The 18,951-nt window shown below is 42.7% G+C and overlaps 1 protein-coding gene and 1 long non-coding RNA gene across 2 annotated transcripts; one reads left to right on the top strand and one right to left on the bottom strand.

The window, feature by feature from the left end:
* Nucleotides 1-461: 461 nt before the first annotated feature.
* LOC139062508 (uncharacterized) lies at nucleotides 462-3,471 on the bottom strand. Its single transcript, XR_011516042.1, has 3 exons — nucleotides 3,334-3,471; nucleotides 778-869; nucleotides 462-599 (listed from the first exon to the last, which is right to left on the bottom strand). It is a non-coding gene; the product is annotated as an uncharacterized lncRNA (long non-coding RNA).
* Nucleotides 3,472-3,950: 479 nt separating this feature from the next.
* On the top strand, nucleotides 3,951-14,561 carry ccdc92ba (coiled-coil domain containing 92Ba). The gene is made up of 4 exons (XM_015951615.3): nucleotides 3,951-4,091; nucleotides 4,179-4,313; nucleotides 7,974-8,021; nucleotides 13,691-14,561. Exons 2-4 carry the CDS (start codon nucleotides 4,181-4,183, stop codon nucleotides 14,398-14,400), a joined length of 891 nt encoding a protein of 296 aa, XP_015807101.1. The 5' UTR covers nucleotides 3,951-4,091; nucleotides 4,179-4,180; the 3' UTR covers nucleotides 14,401-14,561.
* The last annotated feature ends 4,390 nt before the right edge of the window (nucleotides 14,562-18,951 follow it).

Below are 18,951 nucleotides of genomic sequence, written 5' to 3' on the forward strand. Positions count from 1 at the left end.
CGGCAGAGGGCAAGTGAAGAAGGAGGAGAGGTGAACCTTGAGTGTGTAATCCAGGCGGGTTATGGTGACTTCCAGGTTGGTACATCCATCAGTGGTTAAGCGATTCCAAGTATCCTGAAGATGAAACAAACTTGAGTCCAAACACCAAAATCCAAGCACAAAAAACCAGAAAAATCCAAAACTGCGACCACACGAATGTCTGAGAATAGACAAAGCAAAACCTAGAACTGAGTGGCAAGATTCTACCGTGAGTAATTAATCATCCAGCGATGTGAAGTGGTTCCCTCTCCTCTTAAATAGAGCTCTGCTGCGGTTGATTAGAGGATCTGCAGCTGCCGCTGATCGGTAATGCCCCGCAGCTGGTGAGTGCCCTCTCCTGGAATGACAGTCTTACAAAGATGTTGTGGAGAAGAGGGAGTACTCACCCCGTCACACAACAAAGTGGTCACTGGTGGGGTGGTGGGTTGGGACTATCCCCACTTCGGTTCCGGCAGCCACTACCAGCAGCGCATGTCACCTCAGTCTGAACAGGGGGAGGAGCATTGAGGGTTGCAGTGACCCTGGAACGATTCGGCGGCCTTCCCGCAGTCTCGCCCAGGCTGGGATAGGAGACAGAGTTCAGGACATGGTCAGAACACACACACACATGCACACGCACACACACATGGTCAGAACCAGAACACACACACACACACACACACACACACACACATGGTCAGAACACACACACACACGCACGCTCCAAGCCCCTCTCCACATCTTCAGCTCGCTGTGTACCTTATGTAGTGCACGCTGACAGCAAGCTGCGCTGAGCAGTGTCCAGCTCAGATGTTCAGGTGGGAATCTTTTCTTGAGTGATTTTGCAACATCTGCAATGGGCGTAGAATAAAATGTCAGTTCATCTGCATGCGTCGGGGTAATTCTTTCTATTCTTTCTCCATCAAAATAAATGGTCAAATCCTGGAACTCTCCGGTCATCACAACACAAGCCCTGCTTTTAACTGTTCTGTTTTCTTGTGAAAATAGATCAAATTAAACTTGATTAACACCAGAGCCAGGCGCACTGCACCGTTATCTCCATCACTGTAAATGAGGGAAAAACAAAATGATCGGATCCTTTTCTGACCTTCCCCACCTACAAAGTTTAATTACAACAATCAAACGTGACAGAGCCTGGATTTGTATTCTGAACAGTCTAAACATGTTTTAAAAAGAAATGTATGACAAAAGTGGCACCTGCTCAGTAAAACCACCAACAGGGTGAAAAATATCAAAATATTGTAGGCAGAGACAGGCTACAACTTCTGGATCCATTTATATAAATCATTTTATTGATTATCGTCTTATGAAAGATAACTTTGACGTACACGAACGACCGGTATTGACTGCTGTCACCTGTTGTGAGCAGCGCTCTGCTGTCTGAGGGTAGGCCCCGCCCACAACGCCGTGGCTGCTGTGGCTCCCAGTGTTTTCTTTACTGTGGGAAACGGGTAATAATGGCTCTTTGATGGGAACAGGTTGCCGACCTCTGGCCCTGGTTTAAGTGTTTCAATTTTTTTAAATGAATTCGATTAAAAATAAAGGCGCCCGGACTGGCCCGTGTCCGAGGTAATTACACAGTTGTTGGCCCGAAGCCCGGCCCGACGGCCCTCGGGCCGGGCCGCCCGAGGGCCTAGGGCTTCAGTGCAGGACTCTAGTGAAGAGGGAGCTGAGCCAGAAAGCCAGGCTCTCGATTTACCGGTCGATCTACGTCCTAATCCTCACCTATGGTCATGAGCTTTGGGTAATGACCGAAAGAACGAGATCGTGGATACAAGCGGCCAAAATGAGTTTCCTCCGTAGGGTGGCCGGGCTCAGCCTTAGAGATAGGGTGAGGAGCTTGGACATTCGGGAGGGACTCGGAGTAGAACCGCTGCTCCTCCGGATGGAAAGGAGTCAGTTGAGGTGGTTTGAGTATGAGTTCCTTAGCTGATGTCCAGGTGCCAGGTTATGACATCTCCCTCTTGCCTCTACATCAGGGGTGTCAAATTCTGGGGGCCGGTGTCCTGCATCTTTTAGTGTTTTCCCTGTTCCAACACAGATCATTCACCTGTGCAGCAGATCATCAAACTCTGCAGAAGCCTGTTAAACAACTGCTGACTGAAATCAGGTGTGTTGAAACCGGGAAACGCTAAAACGTGGGATTACGTCCCTTTGAGGACTGGAGTTTGACAGCCCTGCCCTGAATACTCCTAGCAACCTTTCAGAAGGTATCTGGCATCTCCTTGCTGTGAGCTGATTTTACTCAGCCACCTTCACACAAAAATACACACAACATCTTATTATTTTTCTGAAGGTCATGACACAAGAGCAGACAAAGCACATGTTAAGGCTGAATTTCATTTGGTAAAAAGTCTGATCAACAACTTACTTATGTCTTAGAACCTTGACTTCTTTGTGGGCGGGCACCACCTATGATGAACCCTCCCACAAGGTAGTCATGGTTATAAGAGACGACCAAATCATCATGGTTCTATTTTGGAGCAAATTAGCCTCTTGAGAAACAGAAAAATGCCCCTATAGAATCTCCTGCAGGGATCATACATAATTCAGTTAATATTTGAAGTTTATTTTTTATGACCAAAAAGCTACTACCCTACTGTATAACTGAAATATTATATTGGACCAACTTAAATTCTTGCGTTCTTGTTGACAATTATTAAGTTAATGTAACTTAGGAATGTGTTTTAATGTGGCCAAAAAGTTACTTCAACATACATGAATATTATGTTGGATCAACTTAAATTCTTGCGTAATTGTTGACAATTATTAAGTTCATGTAACTTAGGAATGTGTTTTAATGTAGCCAAAAAGTTACGTCAACATACATGAATATTATGTTGTACCAACTTAAATTCTTGCGTTCTTGTTGACAATTATTAAGTTCATGTCATTTAGAAATGTGCATTGTAGTGGCCAAAAGGCAACTTCACCATACTCAAAAATATTGTGCTGATTTAAAGTAATTCTGCCAGAAGTTGGTTTAACTTCAAAATTCTAGTGGAAAACTTTAACAAATATTTTTTGTTGAACCAATGCTTTATTTTTTAGAGTGCAGGATTTGAAAATGATAACGGAGGGATGTCATCTGCAAAAAAGGAAAAGATTAGATCACAAGATTCTTCCAACCAGACACCCTCCTGTCCATGATTATGCCATGAAATCCCGTCCTTGAACACCTCTGACAGGACAAGGGGACTTGGCACCTGCTTTAGTTAAAAACCTGACTGCTCTTAAAAATTACCCCAACAAAAAAGCTTTAAAAGAAATAAACATAGAACCAACCCCCCTCACCTGCTTTGTGACTCTGATCTTTCAGATCCAAAATAAAAAGTTTAATATTTCTGGGTGAGATGGATCCTCACATTTAAAAGCCAAATCGGAGCTCCAGTGTGAGTCCGGAGGCTCTCCGCTTGCTTATTTCTGTCCATGGTGCTGAAATCGAATCCATAATAAAATCGCGCAGAAATAACATAATGAACAATCATTCTGGCTGGATTTAGAGGGTATGTCGTTGGTGTTTAATTACAAGTTTTAACTTGTAAAATCTTCCTGTTTCCCTCTCACTGACTATGGATCCGGTCCGCGTTGACGCGCAGCGCGCAGAGGCTGCTCCCTCCAATCAGCAATCAGCTGACTCCCTGCCTCCATCGTACGATGTTCTCGCGTGTTCTGGTCACGATCACGATGCATTGTTTTCGTCATCTTGCCCAGCAGCTTCTGGTCTCAGTCTGATCGTGAGGAAGAAAGGAAGGAAGGATGAAAGGTGGCGCCTGGGAGATGAACTGCGCACGTCTGTCGGAAAGCTTTCCGAGCGGCCGATCGCCATTCTGATCGATCATTTTCCATCTGCTGCTGCAGGGAGGATTGGTTTTGTGAGACCGATCCTGCCCCAGCATCCTTTAATCAAACGGCGTCACATGCTGCCGAGACGCCGAGAGTTCTTATGGCGAATGCAGCAGCCTGCGTGGAGACCAGCGTGTCCCAGTCAGTGGGGGGCTTCATAACATCTGGAAACCATTCCTCCTAATAGGACTTAAAATCACGTTAAGGTAAGGAGCAGAGATGTTCAACTAATTTGATCTATGAGAAAGTTCTAGCAGCTGAAGCTGGCATGTAAACATGTCTTACCTCTGCAGCCATGGGTGAGAAGAGGAGCATCTCTCATCAGATCCAGAGTGTGCAGAGGAGCACGGTGTTCCTCAGGCAGGAGCACCTCACCATGCTCCATGGCCTCCACATGGAGATCCTCTCCCTGCAGAAACGATGCTCAGGTGAGGGAGGAGATACACCTGCAGACACCACTGTGTCCCAGATGCACAAAACCCCTCAAAGGAAGGACAACAAATATTTTCATCTCAAACAATAAATGAAAACACGATTAATTAGATTAGCATTCCTATAAATATAAGACTTTTATTTAATCTTGACTAAAGCAGCAACATAGTAACTTGTTTGTACAGAAAACTTCTCACGCTTGCTTGAAATGTTCCTAAAGGTTTCAGAATATCTGCTGATAGATTTCCTCTTGTGGAATGAGCTTAACTTCAGGATCAAAATTCTAATCCTCTTTTGCTTATTTTCAGCTGCTTTAGCTTTTAATAATCTGCAGCGACTCCATCATTGACCTTTTGACCTCAGCTGGAGGATTTACTAAAATTATAAATAACTGTCACTAATTAGAAATAATTTCCTGTTTTAACATCTCCTTCAGGCCTGTTTTCTTCAGTGTTTTTTTTTATTATCTAACTTTAGTTTTAAATCATCTGAAAGAAATTTTAATTAAATAATTTTACAATTTCCTCAGTCTGTGTTTGTGCTCATAACCACCAAGCAGAGACAGGTAATAGCTACATGGTGATATCACACTACAGTTACTGTGTATTACCTCACTTCCTGTTTAGGGAATAATGGACGCCTCTTTGATTAAATCAAAAATTTACTGTATGTCTGTCTGATTTCACACGCCGGCCACATTTGTAAAGACATATTACTTTATTTTATTTTTAGATTTCAGAAAGCAATGCTAATTCTTCAAATGGTGAGATATTTTTGACAATAGAAAGAGCATAATGGGACACAAGTGGTTTGTTATTGTCAGACACACACACACATACACACACACACACACACACACACACACACACACACACACACACACACACACACACACACACACACATATCCCCAGACCGACGGACGATATTCATCCAGAACAGTTGTGTGTGGCACTTTTAATCCATATTAAAAGGATTGTGGTGCAGAAACGCAGGGAAAGCAGTAGGGGGAGGGTCTGTGTGCATGTGTGTGTGTGTGTGTGTGTGTGTGTGTGTGTGTGTGTGTGTGTGTGTGTGTGTGTGTGTGTGTGTGTGTGTGTGTGTGTGTGTGTGTGTGTGTGTGTGTAAGATAGATAAATGGCCCTGGGCCATTGTGACCAGTTGTGCTGTAAACAAAGCCCTCCATCATGCTATCATGCTGCCGCGTCCACATCTGAGCAGATGTTTGTGACAGAGAGAAACCATTTCAAACTCCTGTTTATATCAGCAGGTCATATTGTGCTTTAAGGTGTCTTATAGAGATGGTAGTTAGTTTATTTTATTTAGATTTTAATGCACACTTGTACTTTATTTTTGAAAAAAAAAAAGTAAATTCCAGCATATATATTCCGTGCAGCAGCTGGTGTTCTGAGTCCTGTTCTCTCTGTGACATAGATCAGTGTTTTCAGTGGGCTCTAATCTGCAGGTGCATGTTCACATTCCTCTAAAGCCTCTTGTGGTGGTGCCTGCATGCCATCAGTAGGAAATCTGTTAGAAGGTTTTCCAGATGCCTCTATTTGAAAGCAGAGTGCAAAATGAACCGCTCATATTCATGTATTATTAGAATTCTGAGATGTTTATGCGTGCAAACACGGCATCAAAGGATATTTGTTTGCATTGCTCTTTTTTATGATTAAACAAGTTCCAGCTGATTGTATTGCCTTCTGTGCATTTCCACAGGAAACAATATGTTTCTGTTTAATTGAAATAAAAGCACCTTCCTGCATCAGATGCATGCTGCAGGTAGGAAGGTGTTTCAGCTCACTGATGCGTTGCTTTGAAGGACTTCACAGGGTTGAACTGGTTACGTAGGGAATATCGGCTCTGCCCTTGACCTCCTCGCTTATTGTTTCCAACTCCCGGAGCCTCCTCCATTCCGTCATCAGCAGAAATGGTCTCCTTCAGCTATAAAGCTGTTTTAATGTGTGTGTGTGTGTGTGTGTGTGTGTGTGTGTGTGTGTGTGTGTGTGTGTGTGTGTGTGTGTGTGTGTGTGTGTGTGTGTGTGTGTGTGTGTCCTCTTCAGGACATTTTTGCAGCGTTGAAGGCTAAATCAATGAAACAGAAAATCTCTGATGCTCAGCTGGGCTGCAGGACACGAGGTCGGCACAAACTGTGTGTGTTGAGGACTTTATATTCCTTCTTTGACTGAGGGGTGTGTCTCACAGTCAGCCTCCGGCAGTTCTGGTTAAATCACACAAACCTGGAGACTTTTAGCAGCTTAATGCTAGATCAGTCTGAAATTCTGGAGCTGCTGGGTTTCGTCTGAGCCTCTTTTGCGTCCTTTATGTCTCCTCTCAGTCCTTCCAGGTATGTTATATTAACTGCAGAGGAAAAGAAAGGAAAAGCACAAGGATAATAAGAGATTTTTTAAAGCAATGTTTTCACAAATGTAACAAAAAAACAGGGAAATTGACAGAAAATGTGTGGATTCCAGAATATTGAGCTTATTCCACAAACAGCCGCTCCTGGATAGTCTGAATCATCACACAGATGAGAGACAGGGTCAGACCCCCACCCTTACTATCTAAAATGGAATGGAGCTCACCAGTGACTTAGGACCATAGACTAACATTGCCTGGATCTCAAAGATATAAGATGAATAAAAATGACTTATTTTATTGTTAAATAGTTTTAAAAACCCTGAAATCGTTGGTGATTTCATACTTAAAGGTGTGGCCCTCCACCTTTCATGAGTTTTAACACTCTGAGAAATAAGGATACTTTAGTTGTTTTGGTTAGATTTGGAAATAAACGTCATGATTTTGCACAAGCTTGACATTTTATCCCAGTGGTTCTCAATCCTAGTCCTGGAGGGCCGGTATCCAGCACGTTTTGGTGGTTTCTCTGCAACAACACTTGAGTCAGTGGTTGAATCACCTGTGCAGCAGCTCATCGACTCTGCAGAAGGCTGTTAATTACCTGCTGACTGAAATCAGGTGTGTTGAAACAGGGTTAAAACTAAAACATGCTGGAATTTTAGCCAAATATCTATTAAACCGAGCTGAGTTGAATCAGCCCTGTGGTTCAGGAGATATTTGGCTAACAGACACACAGTTTAATTATAATATTTTATCATCAATCTTTCACAAATATATTATTCTAGATTTATTAATGCAAGATTTACAGAAAATCTTTCTATTCTACACAGATTACAGAAATGTTCATACAAATATTAAACAACATAACATCTCAGTGCTCCAGTCTGGCCGTGTTTATGATCCAGTTCTAACTAAATTATTTTATGATGATTTAGGATGATGTCTAAATGTCCTTCGGTTAAAATCAGCCTAATAAAACATTAAATAGATCCATGTAAACATTAAAAGCTAAACTCTTTTTTAGTTTTCTTTCAGTTTTTCCTTATTTTATCTTCTTGGTTCATCAGAGACATATCCAAACTGCAGCAACATAAAAACGCCGGCTTTTATTTTCTGTATCAGCACATCAGGATGAGTCTTTTTTAAGCTTCAGATTCTGTTTCATATAAATTATGCATGAACTCACTGAAAATGTGCTGAAAACTGCATTGGATGCGTTAAGCAGCAAAAGTAGACAGGAACTGTTTTTATATATTCAGTAAGACTAATAATTCTAACCAGTGTGTGTTTGTTTTTCAGAACTGACCAATGAGCTAAAGGTAAAACCTCCAGGCAAGACTGAGATCGGTATGTGCTCACATTCACTCCTCTGCTGTAAATGTTTTTTATTTGTTTGTTCCACTTGGACAATAATATGTTTGCATCTTGCTGGGCTTCAGTCTCCAGTCCGCATCGCTCCATTCTTCCAGCTTCCCATCCTCCCAGGGGGGTACGTTCACCAACTAACCCCCTAATTTCTCTGAGTATGAAAGCCTAAATCTGCTGGAAACATCCCAATCTTCTGGATGATACCCGTCTGTGTCTGCGCCAGTGCAGAGATCGGCACCATTTTGTCACAGAGAGTTAGACAGAGAGGAGAATGAGATGTTGGGAGTGAAGGGAGGGTGGGTGGGTCACGCTTGGCTGCATTACTCAGACATTAGACCTCCATCTCCTTTTTTTTCCAGAGCAGGTTCCCCTGATCCATCAATACAGCATCTGCTCTCCCAGCATCACAAATTGATCCATTCCCCTTTTTCCCCTCTTGCTCTCAGTCCTCCTCAAAGTCCCAGTGGGTATATCTGCTTACATTCTGCTGAGATGTAGCAGCTAGGACAGTAAAACGTGGTAGAGATGGAAGGAAGGAGGTAAACGTGAGATGAGGAGGATAGAGGGATAAGCTGTGGTCAGTGGCAGACAAAGAGACAGTTTATACAGCATGAAGAGATAACAGATAAATGGTTCTGTTCGGAACAAGGACATTTTAAACCGACAGACAGAAGGTTGCAACAGGATAAAATAATCAGGGTATAAAAAAGAAAGAAGGAAAGGTTGCATGTTCACTAACTTGTGTAAAAAAAAGCCAGTTGTGTGTTCTCATCACCAGTACACTAGCAGGGGGTGCAGCTGGTCACTGCTCTCTTCCATCAATGATGTACTTCCCTGAGTACCTACCCCTGATCAAAGACTCAGAAAGTTCCTGAATACGAACGGCCCGGTCAAGTGAAGACGCGTGCATGTTGAGAAGTTCCTATAAATTTACCCCAAAGTTCTGATAATGGAAACACACCTTTTGTCCATAGGTTGCAACTTAACACTTTTATTTTATAAAGTTAGATTTAGCCCGTCAGCTAACTGACTGCGTCTGTTTGAGCTTCAGTGGGGCGGATGCCCTGCTGAGTCACACAACCTGACCTGACCATTACCGAGTGGACAAGTTGGCAGCCAGGCCACTAGAAAATGTCCCGGTACGCCCGAAGGCCAGTCCTCCACTGCTCTGTGATTATAATCTCCTTTTCTTGCAGCTCTTTCAGCCTGGAGTTTACTGCACATCATACAAACCTCCCCCTCCTTCAGGGACTGTAAGAGGCTGAAAAAATGAGCAGAATTATCTGTTAAGCTTGACCTTTGTGTAGAAAATGGTGTAGACAAATAATAGAACAACTTTTTAGCACTGTTGGGAAAACTGTCACTGATGGCATAGAGGAATTCCTTTATACTAGAGACCATGAAGAAAATGTTTTACTTCATCCGGTAGCTTTGAAAAATAAACATACATTAAAAAACACTAAACTGTGTCAATCCATCAGGAGTAGGGTGACCAGATTTAAAAAACCGAAAACTGGAACACCAAAATTTTACACAAAATTAAAGACTGACAAATCCTTGCTGGTGACTTTTAACTGCTTTTTATTGTACAAAGTGCAGCAATATTTGAACATCCTAATAAAAATAAAGACATTCTTTTATAGTGCAACGTTTTGTTATTTTCTTTTTCAAAATACTGTATTTGTGAAACACATTGGGCAATATTAAATGTAGCCCTTTTGTGAAAAGATAAACAAATAATTTAACTGACCTTAATAACAGCTTTTGATTGTAGAATGTGCAAGAACAGAAACATTTGATCTATATTCAAAATAAGGACAGTTTTTCTAATATTTTTAGTGCAATCGTTTTCCAAAACAATACAGTATTTTTTAAACACATTTGTTTGGGCAATATTAAATGTAGCCCTTTTGTGAACAGACAAAGCATTTCACTGACTTCAAGTTTTTTAGAAACAAAAATATTGCACTAAATGAACAGCCCTACTGTTCCCTTTAATGTATCATTAACTCTTTAAGAGTATTTCATGTTTGAGTGAATCTTTTAAAGCAGACTGTGGTTAACAAGTCTGGCATGAAACTCAGAGCAGCTGTCATCAAAGTTCACCCGAGTAACGAGCAGTGCCTTCAGAGTTTCCAGTCCCAAACGATTTCTCTCATTGGTCCAAGTGTTGTTCATGAGAGAAAAAATGCGTTCCACGGAGGCGTTTGTGCCAGGTAGGCACATGGCAAACTGGCAGATGACGGCTACATTTTTAAATGGGACATTCTGATGCTTAAAATGTGTAAACATTTCAGCCCAGCGCTCATCTGCTGGTTTAATGTCTCTGTCCCACAGTCCAATCTTGTCAGATGTGTAAGTTTTGACAGAAGTAACTTCGTCAAAGAGCTCCGTTTCATTTATGTGAATGTTTGGCAGCTTTGAGGAGACAGGGAGCTCTCAACCTCATCCCAACCTGGTGGATCTTCAAGCAGGGTCCAAGAGAGACACTTCATGTCAGTAAATGAGGAGCTCCACTCCTGCAGATATGAGATGCAACCTTCATAGAAGGTGTGGACGCTTTGCTTAAACACCTCCACTTGAGGGCGCTCTTGGGTAGCCAGAATGCTCTTCACCTGAAAAAACACCAATTCAATTCATGAAGCATTAATATCAGAGCCTTGTTTTTACATTACTTTTAATTTGAATATGTTTAAACTCACCTTTAATCCCATGAAGAGGGCGGCCTTCCTCTCCAAAAGTTTCTCCTGTAGATCACACAGCTGCCGTGCAGCGTGGACAGCTGTGCTCTTCTCTTTCTCCATCTTTTTGATGGTGTCATTGAACAGTGACAGTTGGTTGTAATGTGTATAAACCACAACCAGACCTCACACACTTGGTTTTCTAGGATCTTGATGATTGAATTTGGTGCTTTTTCCTGAGACCTGAAGTAGGACTGAAGTGCTGGATGAAGCATCAGAACCCTCTCAACTGCTGGTCCCAAGGAGAGTGGCATGTTCAACATCAACAAATGAACAGAAGTCTTTCAGCTCCTCAGTTCGGACAGTGTAGATGTGAAAATATCCAAAAACCTTGACAACAAAGTTCTCAATGTCACAGGGGAGTGTGTCTGCTGCAGACTGAACTGCATTGTGCACTGTGTGCGCTGCACATCCTACACCAACCAGACTGTTGGGGGTGGCCTGATCAAGTTTATGAAAAACATTGTTTTGTCCTCGTCTTGCTTTTCCTCCAAGATTTGTATTGGTGTTGTCTGCACAAAAGCCGACCACTTTATCCACCAAACCGAATGCAGATAGGCACCTGTAAACCTCATCACACAGCAGGGTTGAGGTCTCACCTGGTAGTGATGTAAAGTCGAGTATCTTCACTCTGACCCCCTCGGTTATTTTGAAGTAGTGCACAACAACAGGAACAAGCTTCACTGCCTTGTGGTTTGATGTGTCAACTGCGACAGAGACCAGAGTAGCATCCGTAATGTCTTCTTTTAGCAAATCCATAGCATGCGGGGCAATTACACTTGTCATCACTGCCTCAGCTTTGGTCCGAGCACACGCAAAACGCTGGTCATAAAATTTTCGAAGCAGTCCACTCAATACAGTCCATTGAACGAAAGCTGTGATTGTGCTTAACAAGGTGGTAGGCAAATGTTGCTTCCTGAGCAGCGGGTTTAAGGTTTTTGTCTCCAGCAGCAGTAGCACTAAAAAACATGCTAACCGAACTTCCCGCCTGTTGCCACCGCTTATGTTTGCTAGTTTTAACATGGTTCTGCACGTCCGCGTTTCCACCATGAGCAACGGAGAATTCACACTTACATAAGACGCAAAACGCAGCATATTCATTTCCTGGCCCCTTCCTGAGAAAGCTGTGTCATTCCAGTAGCTCTTTTGTTAGTCTTGACCGTCTTTTAGGCATGCTGAACAACGAGTGACTTGGTGAATCATCTTTACGCAGGAGTTTGGAGCCGTCTCGAGTCAACGGCGTTGGCATCAACCAATGAGCATTAGTGGGTTACACAGACATGTGACATGAAGTTGAGCTAATGTCACTATGACAACTTTCTGATTTACATACAAACAACCCAGTGACAATTAGTTCAGTGAACTATGAGCAATTTGTTCAAAATTGGGACCAAGGCTGGGTGAAATCGGGACAACATAATTGGTTTGTAAAAATCTTTGGGGACACAGGACAAATGGCTCAAAATCGGGACTGTCCCGGGTAAACTGGGACACCTGGCCACCCTATATATGAACACAAACTTGGCTTCCACAGATGTGTTAGACGATCTATTATAGAAATATCTAAACCCCATAGCTTTTATTTTGTGATAAAGGTCTGAATGGCGGCTGCAGGGGATTCTTTTGCCCTCCAGTGTTGTGTGGATGTGCTTGATTACTCAAATGTAAACAACAACATTCAAGGGGTGTATAAGCCCCACCCGCTTCAGATTAATTTTTTCAGGGTTTTACTTTTGGTGTAAAACACCCAAGTTCACTTGTTTTTCTACATTATGCAGTGGTCTCTAGGATACATGAAAGCATTTAGAGTTGATCTCTGTGAGGAAAAAAGCTCTGGTGATCCTGTTTCAGGAGCTGTAATTGAGCTAGATCAGAGTCGAGTTGAAGACAGCAGAATTTGGACTCTTATTTCCTGACATTATTTCCTGGACATCTCGCCTCTAAATGGCTAACATCAATGCAACTCTACTACTGACTCTGTTTGCTTTGAAAATAACACAAGCCTGAAGGAGTTCTGCCATGTTGTGGAGTTGCTAATGCTAATGCTAACAGTTAACCTCTACTTGCCGAGACGTGCTCTGTTCTCTCCTGGTAGCAGAATCAACAACAGCATTCTCCATTACGAGCCAAGAAGGGTGAGGCTTTGAGGCTTTTCTGACCTGAGCGTTTCCTCGTCTATCGGCGGCTAGGAGACTAGGTGACACTGGCAGAGGAGTTAAGTGCTTGCCCTGTAATCAAAGGGCTGCAGGTTTGAGCCCCGCTCAGTCTGTTGCAGTTGTTGTGTCCTTGGGCAAGACACTCAACGCCTGCTGGTGGTGGTGGCCAGAAGGACCGGCGGCACCTGTTCTCACCTCAGTCAGTGCACCTCAGGGCAGCTGTGGCTTCACTGTAGTTCATCACCACCAGCGTGTGAATTTGTGTGTGGGTGTTAGAATGACTGATTGTGTTGTAAAGTGACTTGGGGAGTTGTAGAACCTTTAAAGGCGCTCTATCAAACAGACCATTTATTTTCATGTTCAGCCTGCATGTGGAACTCATAATGACTGAACATATTAAAAAAACAAGTAAAATAAAAATGGTTTCTTAGTGAACTTGATCTTTAATCCTTGTTCGATTATCTTGTGTTTGGTTTATTTTTCTGTCTTAAACTATTTCCTGTGATATTTTAGCCTCTAGTTGTCCTCAGCTGTTCAACACACACCTGCCTCTAATCAGTACACCTGCTAGAAAATGCCAACTTTTAAAACAAACATCTAATGTAAACTCAAGAAGGAGGAATTGAGGTTTTTGATGATGAAATAAGGATGCAGCATTTCACACAATGCATGAATGTAAAACCTTGAACTAGCATTACTTTTATAAAACAATTGAAACGCTGGTCTCTCTCTCTCTCCCTGTGCGTGTCAGAATTACAGGAGGAAGAGGAGATTCTGGAAGCCCGCTGTCGGGAGTTGGAAAACCGTCTGTCGGAGCAGGGGTGCACTCTAGGAGAACTTCGAAAGGAGATGGGCTACAAAGGGTCTTTGGTAGGAGCCCTCAGAGCCAACCTCAAGGAAAAAGAGCGTCATTTTCTAGAGGAGCTTAAACGCCGTAGCCACTGTTCAACTGTCCTCAACACGGAGCTGCAGAAGCAGACAGAGGCAGCAGCGTACCTCTCCTTCCAGCTGCATGCTGCCAGGCAGAAGCTTCACCAGCAGCGGATGCAGCAGAGGCAGGGACTCCTCAGCAGAGCCAACAATCAGGGGGTCCAGCATGGAGCAGAGCAGAACATTCCACTCTCAGGAGCCTCTCCTTCCTCTCCTGTGGTCAAACCCAAGCGTAAGAGCATTAGGGCATCTTCCAGAGTGGACCGCACTAGAGAGTGTGTCCCCATAGAGAAGGTGACGGGCCCGGCAGAACCCACAGCCATGCCGGACCCCGCGCTCTTCCTCCATCCTCGCAGGCACAGAGCCCGATCCAGGCTCACTGTGGCACAGAGGCCACCTCCTCTGGGTCAGGATGAGGAGGATGGAGGAGGAGAGGGTCCAGTGGTGGACCATGATGGAGGAGCCAGACTGATGACTTCAGCCGCTGCTGCTGCTGCAGCGTCCCCTGCTGCTCAGATGAAGGCAGAATAGAGACCAGGACCAGGGATCTTCAGTCAGACTGTTGCTGCAGCTATTCTGCTCTTTGACTGAAGAGATGTGAGGACTGGTCTTAGCTATTTAACTTTATCACACCTACAGTAGATACTTTTATAATATGTGCTTTGATATAACCTTAAATAACCTAAAACGATCATTAAGTGTCACTTTAACTCAGTTTTAGGGCGAAGCTGAAGATGACTTGTTTACGCTGCTGTGGAGCCTTGTTTTAGAGCAGTTTCCTCTTTGAGTTACGATGTCCGTAAGTTTAACCCTGACAGCAAACGTGACCAACACCCACACACGTGACCCATACAACTGTGATCCTTCAAGGCCGATCATAAATCATGTGTTTGGGCGTCTGTGTGTCCTCCGACTGAGTCACAGCAGCAAATACCTGAGGGAGGGAAAGGTTATTGATCAGAGGGAGGTGTGCATCCATCTCTATGAAAAAAAATGATAGCTTTTCTAATCTGTGTATTAATAGCAAAATGCCGGTTTGGCGCTATTCTTTGCAGTCTTCCTGAGCAATATTTAATAGATTAATATGCAGACTCCACCTTTAAGCTGTCTGAGGGACATGGATATTTATAGGAACCAAATTCAGTCATTTTATAAGATTTAAATAACAGTTATCTAAAAACATGACAAAAAACAGGATTTAAATTGCTTTAATTTTATTTTGAAACTGATTTGATCTAAAATCTGATCTGAAAACTGAGGAAAGCAGTCGCTGCTATTCAGAGAACAAACCTTTTTTTTTGCTTGATGAAGTACTCCCTTTGTTGTATTTTTATTGCTGTAAATAATAACAAGCATGAAATGCACACAAGCAACTTTAAACCCAGACGGACGCTTTCCCATCAGAACCACATGGTTCAGTGGAGTTTTGCATACAGGTGCTGGTCAGAAAATTAGTATATTATGACAAAGATGATTTATTTCAGTAACTCCTTTCAAAAAGTGAAACTTGTATATTAGATTCATTCATTACACACAGACTGATATATTTCAAATGTTTATTTCTTTAACTTTGATGATTATAACTGACAATGAAAACCCCAAATTCACTATCTCAGAAAATGTAAATATCAATTAAGACCAATGCAAAAAAATATTCTTTTAGAAGCATTGGCCAACTGAAAATTATAAAGTATGAGCATGTACAGCTCTCGATATTTAGTTGGGGCTCCTTAGGCCTGGATTACTGCAGCAATGCAGCATGGCATGGAGTCCATCAGTCTGTGGCAATGCCCCATAGAATGGTCCTGTGGCAGCAGAAGCTCAGGAGGTAGAGCGGGATGTCCAGTAAGGTTGCAGGTTCGATTCTGGACAGAACATTCTTCTGCTGTGTCCTGCCAAGACACTTAACCCACCTTGCCTGCTGGTGGTGGTCGGAGAGACTGGTGACGCCTCTGTCAGTGCGCCCCAGGGTAGCTGTGGCTACATCTTACATCATCACCAGCACCATCAGCAGTGTGTGAATGTGTGTGTGAATGGATAAATGATGATACACTGTTAAGTGCTTTGGAGTCCTCTGACTCTGAAAGGCGCTGTACAAGTGCGGGTCACTTAAACCAGGTATTGGTAACTTTAGCACTCTGTGCAGGTGCCAAGTCCTGTTGGTAATGAAATCTGTATCTCCATAAAGTTGGTCAGCAGCAGGAAGCATGAAGTGCTCTAAAACTTCCTGGTAGACGGCTGCGTTGACCTTGGACCTCAGAAAAAACAACGGACAAACACCAGCAGATTACATGGCACCCCAAACCATCACTGACTGTAGAAACTTTACACTGGACCTCAATCATTGTGGATTCTGTGTTTTTCCTCTCTTTCTCCAGACTCTGGGACCTTGATATCCAAAGGAAATGCAAAATTTACTTTTGTCTTAGAACATAACTTTGGACCACTCAGCAGCAGTCCAGTCCTTTTTGTCTTTAGCCCAGGTGAGAAGCTTCTGACTATGTCGCTTGTTCAAGAGTGTCTTAATGAATGCGACAGTGAACCCCACATCTTGCGTGGTGGTTCTTCAAGCATTGACTGACTAATCAGCTGATTAGGGTTTGGCACCAGGGGTCTTCCAGTATTGAACCTTTTCACAATATTCTGAGGTACTGATTTGGGGAATTTCATTAGTTGTCAGTTATACTCATCAAAATTAAAATAACTAAATATTTGAAATATATCAGTGTAATGACCAGTGGCATGTAGGTCAATCTGTAGGGGAAAATTGTGTGTAATTAATTAATCTAATTTAGAACTTTTTGAATGCAATTACTTAAATAAATAAACTTTTATCATGAAATTGTAATTTTATGACCAACACCTGTATAACCAACGTCACTAAAACACCTCCTCTAGCGCTTTGAGCTGTGTGCTGAAAACAAATCCGGTTAAGCCCAGTTAATCAAACACCTACAGTTCACAAAATAAATACACTTTCTGCTCAAAACACCAAATATTACAATTATTTAACAGTGATTATTCTTTTAATCCAAACTTTTCATTTATCAATTTTATATGGTATTACAACACGAGCTGACATTTTTTAGGAAATGTTTTTTTTATGTATAGTGTTTAAATACTTTTCACATACCGTAAGTCCTCTAATACAGGCCCGGGTCTGTATTTGACTCAAGCTCATCAAGCTCCAGGTCTTTATTGGAAGGAGGGCCAGAATTAGAGGCAGGCCTCTATTTCTATTTGAGCAAAATGAACTAATGGTTCACTGGAGTTTTTGACAATTAAAATTGCGCCCACATTTTCAAAGTTAAACACATTTCTTTTAACAACGGTATTTTCTGCTTCAGCCCTCTCCCCCCTCCCCCTGCGCAGCGGCCGCAAACTCACTGATGCGCCTGCAGCCTCTCGGAGTTCCTGCTGCTCTAAACATTAAAATAATTATTTCATTTTCTGTTCCTCACTTCTGATTACCTTCAATGGTGTCTGTTTGTTGCAACCACCAGGTACAAAAACTGACTTGTTTTTATTTGACTATTTTTCTGTCCTGCCTGTTTATTATCTTCCTGCATCTCCTCTCAATCCTAAAGAAAAACTGCTACCTGGGTTCAGATATATTCACCTTATGAGTTACCTTTGAACTGCAGTTCTAAAAGATCTACCGACCGCAAAAACAGCGGTGTGCTCGCTGCTTGCCGGCCGCATCAGTGATCGGTGCGTCACCAGAGGACAAGGTGATGCGCCCCGCTCCACAGCAGCGAAACGCATCAGGCACAAATAAAAGACAGAAAACATTAAAGGAAATGAACCGACATAAACGATCGCTTGTCAGTGCCGACGCTCTGGCACAGCGCGTTGCCCCCCCCCCCGAGCGCAGGAGCTTGTCACCTGCTGACAGCAGGTTGCTGTCTTTTCCATGGACTGCATCTTGCCGGTCATTATCACGTGACAGCGATTAGTCGACGACAGGCATAAAAAGTCATTATAGTGAAGTCTACTAGTTCATACAACCCCTATTGCTCCCCAGTGTTCTGCAGCGCACGTTGTCTTTGAACTTGATATCAAATTTTCGCCTCCTCTTCGTCTCCGCACGGTTAAAGTTACCCTCGCGGTCTATCACTGGCAAATCAAAAGTGAGACGATGACACAACCGCCCCCCGTCCTTGCTTGTTACCACATTCCACCTGGCCACAATAAGAAAAACGGCCATTATTCACCTCCGCCGACTCCGACACCGGCCAAAATATGAGACCCGGTCATTAATTGAATACAGGCCTGTATTAGAGGATTTACGGTAATTCAATTCTCACTTTATTTCCATTTTTTATCTCAGAAGTGGTATTTCTCAATAAATGTAGTTGCTTTTCTGTTTAAATCTGTCTGTTGGTTATCAGGACACCTGTTTTAGCCTAATTATATGTTTTCTTTTTTTCATGAGAAAAACAAATCATGAGAGATGAAACAAAGAAAATGCATGCCAGCACACAGCCCACTAGCAAATCCAGACACTTAAAACATGTTGATTTAGATCCTTTTTGTGTTTTAGGGAATTAATGACACAAATAGGAGTTATTCTTGCTTCAGCTGTCCAGAGTGAGACTATTGTGCACCACAGTGCCTGTTTTAGATGATATAGATTTCTTCCTTTGTAGTTTCACAAAACAAAGCCACGCTCAGGTGATGGACAGCTCTGACTCGTTGGATTGTGTGTTTTTCTCAGGTGTGGGTTTCTCTTCTTGTACTGAACACACAACAGATAATTTGAGCTCATTGGTTTTCTTTTCACCTCAGAAGAACAAAACAACAAGGGTGGAGTTGTTATCGAGAGATCATTTTCATGCAGCTGTTTGTGTGAATGCAGCCAGAGTTCAGGAGGTTGCGTCATCATTTGTTACCAGACTCATGCAGCTGCTGACCCCTAGTGTTGCAGGTTCCATGTGCTACTGAGAGTTTCCGGCTGTAACCGCTGCCTTATCGTAGAGGACCTTTTATTAGAGAAGCAGGACTGTGTGAAAACTACACGTTTGTTCCCAATAATAATACTTTTTTTTGTTTGCTTAGAAAGTGTGTGAACCTCAGTGTTGC

Source organism: Nothobranchius furzeri, chromosome 13, assembly GCF_043380555.1.
Source record: "Nothobranchius furzeri strain GRZ-AD chromosome 13, NfurGRZ-RIMD1, whole genome shotgun sequence".
Lineage (NCBI taxonomy): Eukaryota > Metazoa > Chordata > Actinopteri > Cyprinodontiformes > Nothobranchiidae > Nothobranchius > Nothobranchius furzeri.

Bases quoted from the DNA above. Each gene is read 5' to 3' on its own strand.
- ccdc92ba (XM_015951615.3), top strand. From the start codon at position 4,181: ATGGGTGAGAAGAGGAGCATCTCTCATCAGATCCAGAGTGTGCAGAGG. The intron at 4,314-7,973 runs GTGAGGGAGGAG...TTTGTTTTTCAG, and splicing joins CCTGCAGAAACGATGCTCAG to AACTGACCAATGAGCTAAAG. The intron at 8,022-13,690 runs GTATGTGCTCAC...TGTGCGTGTCAG, and splicing joins TCCAGGCAAGACTGAGATCG to AATTACAGGAGGAAGAGGAG.